Raw genomic sequence first — 10,259 nt, 5'->3', positions numbered from 1 at the left:
TGGGCAGCAATGGAGCGCTGCGCTCCCGCCAGCCACTTTACCTCAGCCGTCACTTTTCTTGATAGATCTGTCTTCTACTCACCTGTCTTCTGACTTCTGGCTCTGTGAGGGGGGTGACGGCGTGCTGTGGGAGTTAGCATCTAGACACGGCTAGCGTTCAGTACCCTTCAGGAGCTAATGGTGTCCTGTCAACCAGAAGCAGAGCCATGAAACTCTTCAGGAAGTTGGTTCCTACTTCTGCCCCCTCAGTCCCACAAAGCAAGGAGACTGTTGCCAGCAGTTCTCCCTGAAAACAAAAAACCTAACATAAGTCTTTTCAGAGAAGCTCAGTAGAGCTCCCCTAAAGTGCATCCAGTCTGCCTGGGCACATTTCTAAAACTGAGGTCTGGAAGAGGGGCATAGAGGGAGGAGCCAGTTCACACCCATTGAAAAGTCTTAAGAGTGCCCATGGCTCCTGCGGAACCGTCCATACCCCATGATCATGAAGTGGACCCCAGCATCCTCTAGGACGTATGAGAAAAATAATCTTAACACATTTGCACTCTTTGTCGCCCGAGTGTTCAAGCTGGGTTTCAGTAACATTTACAATCTCCCTGAAACTACCTTTAGAAAGCGGCAAGCATTATTCTAGCATCAGTGTTGGTATCTGGCATGTTAGAATTGCCATTTTACATCACGATGTGTACATGACAATTTTAAAAAAATCTACACTGTCTCACAAAGCTTTGTTTGGATACGCAGTTTTACTCTAGAGTCTAAGGAAAGAAACCTATTCGCTCGCCACGCATCGGGCTCGGTGTCTCGCTTCGCTCGCCACACTTTACTATTCCAAATAGATTGTGACATGGACCCAGGGGATTATGGGAAAGGTCCTTAGCACGAAGAGAAACTAGACGCTACCATAACAATACCAGAATAAAACAAAGCTCCTTTAGCATAATTACTCTCACCTCAGTCCCACGATGCAGGGAGCCTGTAGTCAGCAGGTCTCCCTGAAAATAAAAAGCCTAACATAAGTCTTTTCCAGAGAAACTCAGTAGAGCTCCCCTAGTGTGTGTCCAGTCACTCCTGGGCATAGAATCTAACTGAGGTCTGGAGGAGGGGCATAGCATACCTCCCAACTGTCCCGATTTTCGCGGGACAGTCCCGTTTTTTGGGGACTGTCCCGCTGTCCCACCCGCGGGCCACAGTGTCCCGCGGTGGGGGGGGGGGGGGGGGGGGGGCAGTTGGGAGGCTCTGTCAATCGCTGCTCTGCTTAGCAGAGCAGCGGTGAATAGACGCTGTGCGCACGCGCACAGCGTCTATTCAGTGGAGTCAGAGTGAGAGGGGGCGTGCCAGCGGTTCACAGAGCTCTGGGCATGCCCCCTCAATGACGAAAACGGGGTGCGTGGCTCGCGATCGCGGGACCTCCCGCGAAGCCACGCCCCCTTTTCGTAGGCCACGTCCCTTTTCGGGAGCGCAAAGCCGCGCGAGTGTCCCGCTCCACAGAGTATCAAAGTTGGGAGGTATGGCATAGTCAAAGTCTTTTTAGTGTGCCCATGTCTTCTGCGGATCCCGTCTATACCCCCATGTTCCTTTTGGAGTCCCCAGCATCCTCTAGGACAGAGGTTCTCAAACTCGGTCCTCTGGACCCCACACAGTGCATGTTTTGCAGGTAACCCAGCAGGTGCACAGGTGTATTAATTACTCACTGACACATTTTAAAAGGTCCACAGGTGGAGCTAATTATTTCACTTGCGATTCTGTGAGGAGACCTGCAAAACATGCACTGTGTGGGGTCCTGAGGACCGAGTTTGAGAACCTCTGCTCTAGGACGTAAGAGAAACATCAGTAGCTGCTAATTATATAACAGGATGTTATTACTTCTGTATTCTTAAACTGGAACTAAAAGTCCCAGCAGCCATGCGCTACATAGGCACATATACACATATTATACTGCAAAGCTTTATAAAAATATGTATACAGCACAGCCCGTGACACAATTCGGAAAGAATGGCATCGGCGCCCCCTCAATCGAGTTCCACTTCCAAATCACGTTCCACGAAGCGACACTCCCATTGGCTGATACGTTCCCCAGCACACAGCACTGCGTACTCCTTTATGTTGAGTCAGGGTTCGCCATGTCAGAGTTTTCCTCCTTGCCCATAGTTGGAGGGTTGTCGGCCAGGCTTTGGCTTGTTGTGATTGGTGGAGTGAGTCACACAGTCTGTGACGGGCTGTGGCCAGGGTTCAGCATGGAGCGGAGGAATCACCACGCAAGGCGGCAATTTTCCTATGAGACGGTACCGGGATACTGCGCCGCGGCGCTGGCCGGGCTCATGGTGTGCGGCTCGATCGTGAAGGAGCTGTGGCCGATGCCGGACTCTTATCTGAGCAACAAGAGGAACGTCCTCAATGTGTGAGTGAGGGGGCGTGGCTATGCTGACAGGCTTATCGGTGTCCTCCAAGCTGTGGCACAGCTGGCATGTGTCATCTGTCCATCACAGGAGATACCTTCTGAGAGCATAGCATGTCGGTTCCCATAGCTTGTCTATACATCCAGCTTGTGCCAGTTGAGTAGACACCTCCCGACAGCCTCCATACATTGCTATTCCTAAGCATTCACTGATAGACCTGTCTTATAGTGAAGGAGGAACATTTAGCAGACTTGTGGCATTCCTTGATGCATGATGCAGGCACTTTCCCTTCAGACTTTTGGGGGGAATTCATTTCAGCGTAGTGCATGCGATTAACCATTTAGAAACCATTTATGTGAGTCCACATTACAGATTTTCCTTTGCACCCAGTGTCGGACTGGGACATGAAGGGGCCTCCGGGGAATGCTTTGGTAGGGGCCTATAATTAGGGGTGTGGCTACCCTCTGCAGAGGCTCGGCTAACCATTACTGTGTGCAAGGCCTGGGCCCCTTTATAAATATATAGTAAATACTGCTAGTGCATGTATGAAAATATACAAATAATAACAGCAATGCACTGTAGAAAATACAACAAAGTCCCTTGCAGTACATTGTAAATACAAATGTGTCCTCTTACATCTTTGCTCCATGCGCTACAAGGTACATTACACATAAAGCGTGAGTATGTAGCGCTGAGCGTCTGTTTTTACAATTTTCTTTTCTGCGAACATGGGATGCAAAGTAATGCAATATGACGGACGAGCACCTTATATAGTGTGTGACTGAGACTGTATTTGCATATAAAATGCTATGCTACAGTGTTTTCCTGGAAAACACTAACGTGACATTTTGGATGTAGATAGATACAGCCGCAATTACACAAAGAATGTAGTCATGCCGAATATCATTTTAATCTGCTTGTGCGACCTATTACATTCAGTTGCGACAAATACAAATGTTCGCAGGGAAAAAAAATACAAAAAAAACAAAAACGCTCCGTGCTACTGAGTCTTGCCACGACATGCTGCGATTTGAAGGGACGTTTAGCGTGGTTCCGGTATGAATGGTCGACCATGATATGGTCGACAGTCATTAGGTCGACCACTATTGGTCGACATGGACGCATGGTCGGCACATGAAAATGGTCGACACATGAAAAGGTCGACATGAGTGTTTTAACTTTTTTTGGTGTCGTTTTTTGCGTAAAGTGACTGGGAACCCCAAGTAGTGCGTATAATGTATAATTCAAATGCACAGTCTGGGTCATGATCCCTAGAGAAGGGGGTGGACCCACCAGGGCTTTCCCCTGTACTCCTGTGGCCCAGTCTAGCCCTGTTTGCACCCCATAGAGGTGTGCAGGAGAACTTTTGGTGTTGGCAGTAATGTATAGCTGAGCATCACTGAAATATTCAGTGACTAGGGATGGGCAAATGACGATCGATGGTTGACATGGTGGAATGACAAGCGACCATGAATCCTTGTAAACTATAAAATAGATGACCCTGGATAGTTTCACCAACCGATAATCATCCTTGTTCTTTCATGGACTGGCTAATGAGCCAATCAGAACCTGGAGGCGGGGCTTCATGGATGTTGGGGATGAAGCTATGCTCAGTGTCCCAGGACCATGTAGAGCAAAAAAAAAATAGAACCATTGGTGGCTGGAAACCATCTGGTTCTCCACCATCGATGACAAAAGTATTTACCATCGGCCATAGACCATTTGTGATTTTAAATGATTGATGACCATCTCTATCAGCGACACACAACTTAGAATTGAAATTCCCCCACTTTAAGTTTTTTCATGATACTAATGGCTTGTTTACACGGGTGCTTAATTTTATTTTGTGCTCCAAACAGCATATGCCTGAGACAGTAGGAAAGTGGTGCAGGCTAGGGATCAGTGATCCCTGCAAAATATGTATTAGCATTATTATTAATTAAATGGGTCGAAATGCCAAATGGAGTATGGATCAAAAGAGAAGACATGTTTACTTGCTTAGTTTTATGTAAACATATTTTTTTTCTCTCAATTCACTTAAATGCATGAACTGTTCCTCTCTCATCTCCCAGCCTCTGTTATTCTGATATCACTTGAAGGGACTTATCCATCATCACTAAATGGCCCATTACGCATGTGGAAACGGTATTTTATGTAACAGGCCAATCATCATTAGGGGTCTGATAGGACCAGCTGATATTCTGCAAACTCCAAAAACTTAAAGTTTTCAGAGTATACCCTGCAAGAACCAACGCAATCTTCAGATGGCACTTGTTCTTGGAGCACCATACATTCCTGTGGGAAGGAGGTCCCGAGATGCTAAGGGGGATCCGAGTGGATCCTTCCACTGCCTCCTCACTTTGTGACCAGCTACTCACAACTGGGCAAAACCATGTTGCACTGTAGGTGGGGTAGATGTTACATGTGCAGAGAGATTTAGAATTGGGTGGGCGATATTACTGAAAGATATGAACAATCTCATACCGTTCATATCTTTCAGTGTGGAGGCAGCAACGATGAACGATGCGCGGCCCCGTGCTCGTTCATCATTGGTGCCCCGTCGCTTGTGCATGCAGGTCAACATGGACGATCTCGTCCATATTTACATGCACTTCTATTGAGCCGGGTGACGGGGGGGACCCCCCTGCCGCCGGGTTGCCTGTTGGCCGTATCCGTTGTCGGGCAGCTCGGCGGCGGATCTGCCAGTTACTCTACATTCAGTAACATTTGTATCATTCCCCCAGGGGACTTTGTGCCGGAGTCTTCTGTGCATGCGCAGGTCTCCAGAAACATGGCGCGGAGACAAATTATCTACTGTGCAGCGCCTATTTTGGGAGCATTTTTTTTTTTTTTTGCCGAGGTTGATGTGGTTGCAGCGCACATCGTGGGACTCCGGAAACTTGAATATTAAAACAATATGAGTATAGTGTTCACTCTAGGATTTTTTTTAGGGCAGGGTGCTGATCATTGAGATGGGCACATTTTAATTTTGAAGGGCACATGTTTATAGTTTTTATACAGATATACTGTATTTCCCGTTAATGTATCATATACCCCTACATACATATAGGACACCCATGTAACCCCTAACATCTGTACTGAAAAAAATACTGTATACAGATGGAGCCGCGCTCAAATGAGGCGGCTCCATCACAGGCGTGCACTCCCGGACGGAGATGCTCTCCCATTCTAGTGAATGGGCCACTTCTCCGTCACGGGCGCGCGTGCCCAACAGGGGACGGAGATGCTGAGTCCTAGGCGCGCCTAGGCACAGACGGAGCCAAGACTAACGTTACTCCATCTGTATGTTCAGTTCAGTCGTCTTCAAAGAATGGCTGTAGCATATACATAATAAGTAGATAATAATAAATGTCTCCTCTAGTGCCAAAGTAGTTATAGGGGGTTATTTATGTCGCATCGCTAAGCGATGCAACTGCAATAATCCCGTTTTACGGCACCAATGCATGCACAGCATCCAATGTGATCTGATTGCATTGGCTGCGAATGCCTCTACCTGATTACATGGGTGATTTTGAGGCGGCTGCGTGATGTCACATGCAGCCACTCCGATGAGAAAAATGGCGGCTGACCACCTGCATACGCAGCCTAGCTGTTGTTGCAGGGGGTCGTCCACAGTTGCTGCTGCGGGCGCTGGGCAGGCCATTCTGCATGCTGGGTGGCCTTGCCCTGCAATAGGCGGCCCCCAGCATGTGATAGAAAGGATTGTAGATTCTGCTTTTTAGCAGAATTTGCAATCCGTACTGAATAACCCCTATAATCCGTATGTGTTATAAAACAGAAAAGTTAAGCCGAGGGTTAAAATATATAGTTACAAAATAAGTCTGTTATTCTTCTAGGGAAATACTATAAGCAGCACATGCTCACTGCTTACCATGTTCTTTCACTCAGTGATGTGTTATGCCGGCAGCCACAGCAGTGATGCCATTTACAGTTCCTCCTCTGCCATCCATTTCGCTAAGGATTTCAGAGGTGGGCAAGGAGTAGAATACTACATTGTAACATGCGCTCTGACTGTTGGTAATTTATGATTCTGCAAGGTGCACTAAAAAAGGGCAGGGCACTTTTTCACATATCAAAAATGGGCAGGGGGCGGCACCATGCTGAAACAGCCTAGAAGGAACACTATGGGTGCAGTGTGTGCAGTGTAGGCCCCCCTGGGCCAGTGGCCCGTGTCCACCGCACACATTGTACCCATGATAGAAACAGCTATGGTTCTCCCAGGATAAACATAGGTTAGTAATAGGCATGAAGAATACAGTACACCGTTATTTTATACACATCCTTTCAATAAGTGTAATTAGAATATTAATAATGTAAGATACACGTCATGATGTCTTCCTGCTCCCCCAGGCTGTGTCCTGCAGATTGAAATGTTAACCCCACATATATTTGCTGCTTAAGCTATCTTTGGCCAACCTGAATAAGGCCCTATGTCTCTATGTAGGTGGCCAGTATTCATATGTTCTCTAATAGGTGCACCACTTCCATGGCTTTTCACAGACAGTACAGTTGGCTAATGAACTTCATTTTTCCATGTCTGGCCTATTCTGTTAATCATTGCACAGTTCATAAATTATAGAATATATTCTCTTTCTATGGGGTATATTTAATTGAGGTCGGATCCATTCCCACATGCATTTGTTGGAATGGATCCGACAAGGGCTATTCAATGCCATCTCAAACCGACTTTAAAAAAGTCGAATTGAGATGAGAGGAGGAGACGGGGGTGGGAACCGCAGGCTGACAGGGGAGAGCGGCAGTCCAGGAGTGGCTCCAGCAAGTGTAGTCGGAGGATGTGTCACAGCCGCCGCTCACAGCAGCGTCCACCTGGCTCCAGCAAGCGAAGTCTCGCTTTCTGGAGCCGGGTGGACGCTGCTGTGAGCGGCGGCTGTGACACATCCTCCGACTACATAGCCGCTGCTGTCCCCCGTCTCCCCGCGGCTTTCCCCCGACTCCTCCTTGTCTCCTCCTCCTTGTCTCCTCCTCTCCCCCCGCCAAAACCGATCCACGTGCTTTTCGACAAGTAGAATTTCTCGACTTGTCGAATAATTTGGGGTTAGATTGAATAGGTCGGAACCCCTTCCGACCTAAAAAAGTCGAAAACTGACGTCTTTTTGACAGAAGACAGCTTTCGACTTCAATTGAATATACCCTATGTCTTATACTTTATATTTTGACACATTTTTAACTGAAATTTCACTTTGCATTCTAAATATTATTGATAAATGAAAATGCATCCATATAAATATTACCAGAGCGTTATTTTCTAAATCTCATCTTTTCCAGTTTGATAATTTATTGTGTTTATTTAACATCTGTTTAAAAAAAAATTCTTCTCTTTGCAGATATTTCGTCAAATTTTCCTGGGGATGGACATTCTGCTCCCTTTTTCTCTTCATTGCCTTGACCAATTACACTCTTAATAAGAGCATAAGCACAAGTTTACGCCGGCTAAGTACCCTGCTGGTTGGAACAGTAGTTTGGTTTACCTGCACGAGTATTTTTACATACATTGAAAATGCTACTGGCAGTTGTTACGAGTCGTCAGCATTGCTGGATGTTAAAGCAGAGTATACAGACAGGAGAGCATGTGCAAGCAGTGGTGGTTACTGGCATGGATTCGATATATCTGGTCATTCATTCTTGCTGCCATATTGCATGCTGATGATTTTGGAAGAAATTGTCATTATGTACAATATTCGTCTCGAGGGACATCGGCAGAAAACAATTATTTATACGCTACTTTGTTTCCTAATTTTGCTGGCTACCATTTGGGCTTTCATGTTTGTTTGTACAGCTGTTTATTTTCATGATGTCCTACAAAAATTTCTAGGATTTATGTGCGGGGTCGTTGGGTGGTACGTAACCTACAGGTGGTGGTATCTAATGCCATGTTCTCCTGGACTTCCTCGTGCAATGGCTAAACAGGCCTGAAGTAAATGGAAATCTGTTTTACAGTTATGGCACACAAGATTAATTTGATTTTTTAATTTAATTATATCGTTTATAGAGACCATATTACAACATTTAATGCATAGGTACTGTATGAAATATAAAGCGAATGTAATTTTGTTCTAGCAATTAATTATTTTTTTTGACCTCTCATGAACATCACAACATTCTGTTTTTTTAATTTGGACTCCTATTATATTGATTAGTAATGATGGGTTTCACAGGTAGCAGAACAGCCAATAGAGTGCCTTTTATCTTCATTAATAAACAGAGAGAGGCATGGCAGGCTCAGTTGTACAATTTTATTTTTTTCTAAATGACTAGGCCTAGATAATTAGTATTATTAAATTAAACCGATTTCAGTGTTAGTAGTTTATTTCTAATTTGTGAAAGTGGTTTATAAGGATTCCTGCAGTCTACAGAATTACTTACTGATGATGTTAAGAGACTGTATAATAAGGTCCGAGTTTCTGTGTACTGTATATTAAAGTGTGGGCTATACTAGGAATAGTGCCAAGGATTGTGAAGTATGTGATCACGGGGAACTATTGGCTGCTTCTTGTGTTCTTTCCTTTGGGAAAGCTATACTTGTATTGTGCAACTCTCAGACAATGCATCAGACTGTTGCATCTTCCTCCATTGGTTGCATGACAGACGAGCACATGTAGCTGCTCCCATAGGGAACCTGAAATGTAGCGATCAATAGTACCCTAAAGCTACATGCTACACATTTGCTGACCATAGCACTAGAGCAGCCTGGCTATCTACGAGCGCTGAAGGAATGAAACTGGTTGGAGTGATTTTCACATAACCATGTTAATATTTTTACTAAAAAGCGTGAGCTCGCGTACATCTAAAAATAGTAATAACCAGCCTCCCGTTCCGACTTCTGCCTCTGGAAAGCAGTAGGTCTCGTATCGGGGCAGCCATTTACAGTGGAGATTTGAGCTTACACTCGCTGTAAACGGCTGGGGTCCTGAGGACTGAGTTGGAGAACCGCTACGCTATGCGATAATGGGCCTAATTCAGATTTGTACGCTATTGAATTGTGATTTATTTTTTTTAGGCTGTGAAACTGCTAATGTTAGCAAGTGAAGCTGCCACCCACCAAGGCAATTGCAAACTCCTATCTGCATATACATTTGCAGCCTACGTACAACAACGGGGAACATCGACTGCTACATTAGGTCTATGGCTACGCAGACTAACTACAACAGTAGCAACGCAGGCGCCACGTTTCTCTGCATACATGATCACAGCTGATGTCTGGTATACGCCCCAAAAATGGCTATGACACGCCTGCGGTTTTGCTGCTACTCCCTGTTACCTACACCAAATGGTCCCTTCCTGTCAATCACTCTGCAAAGAAATCCTTTACCTTTATACATATCCACTGTGATCACAGCGCATGCGCAGTCGGCCGATAATCGCTCAGGTGCGAAACATCGGCATAGCGTACAACTCTGATTAGGCCCAGTGATCCCTATCGACTGCATTAGAATTCCTCACATTTTGATTACTAGACCACAATATTTTAGCCAAGCTGAGCACAGACCTGTGTCATGCTATATCCAATAGGTAAAGCATTGACTTAGAGGGTGGTTATGTTAATGCAGTTTCCCAGAAGTTTCTAATCCTGAATAGTTCTTATTTGAACGTTGCTCAGTAACAGAACTATTCCAATGTTATAATCGTAATGAATTGGTGCGGAGAGTCATATTTCTTAGTTATGTCTGGTTAAAATTGTTTTATGTTTACCAAAGGACATGAAATGAAGAAAATCCACATATAAGTTTGTACTGATAAATTAATTTGCAGTTAATAAAACTGGTGCTATTTCAGAGCTACTAAAAGCCTCACTATGGGGGGTATTCAATTGAAGTCGGAAAC

General features: G+C 45.3%; 1 protein-coding gene across 1 annotated transcript; it reads left to right on the top strand.

Annotated features, from left to right (window-relative positions):
* The first annotated feature begins 2,010 nt into the window (after positions 1–2,010).
* On the top strand, positions 2,011–9,976 carry FITM2 (fat storage inducing transmembrane protein 2). Its single transcript, XM_063959552.1, has 2 exons — positions 2,011–2,398; positions 7,763–9,976. Exons 1-2 carry the CDS (start codon positions 2,121–2,123, stop codon positions 8,349–8,351), a joined length of 867 nt encoding a protein of 288 aa, XP_063815622.1. The 5' UTR covers positions 2,011–2,120; the 3' UTR covers positions 8,352–9,976.
* Positions 9,977–10,259: the final 283 nt, after the last annotated feature.

This window comes from Pseudophryne corroboree, chromosome 3, assembly GCF_028390025.1.
Source record: "Pseudophryne corroboree isolate aPseCor3 chromosome 3, aPseCor3.hap2, whole genome shotgun sequence".
Classification (NCBI taxonomy): domain Eukaryota; kingdom Metazoa; phylum Chordata; class Amphibia; order Anura; family Myobatrachidae; genus Pseudophryne; species Pseudophryne corroboree.
The sequence above is the reverse complement of the archived record's forward strand: the minus strand, read 5'-3'. Positions and strand labels throughout refer to the sequence as shown.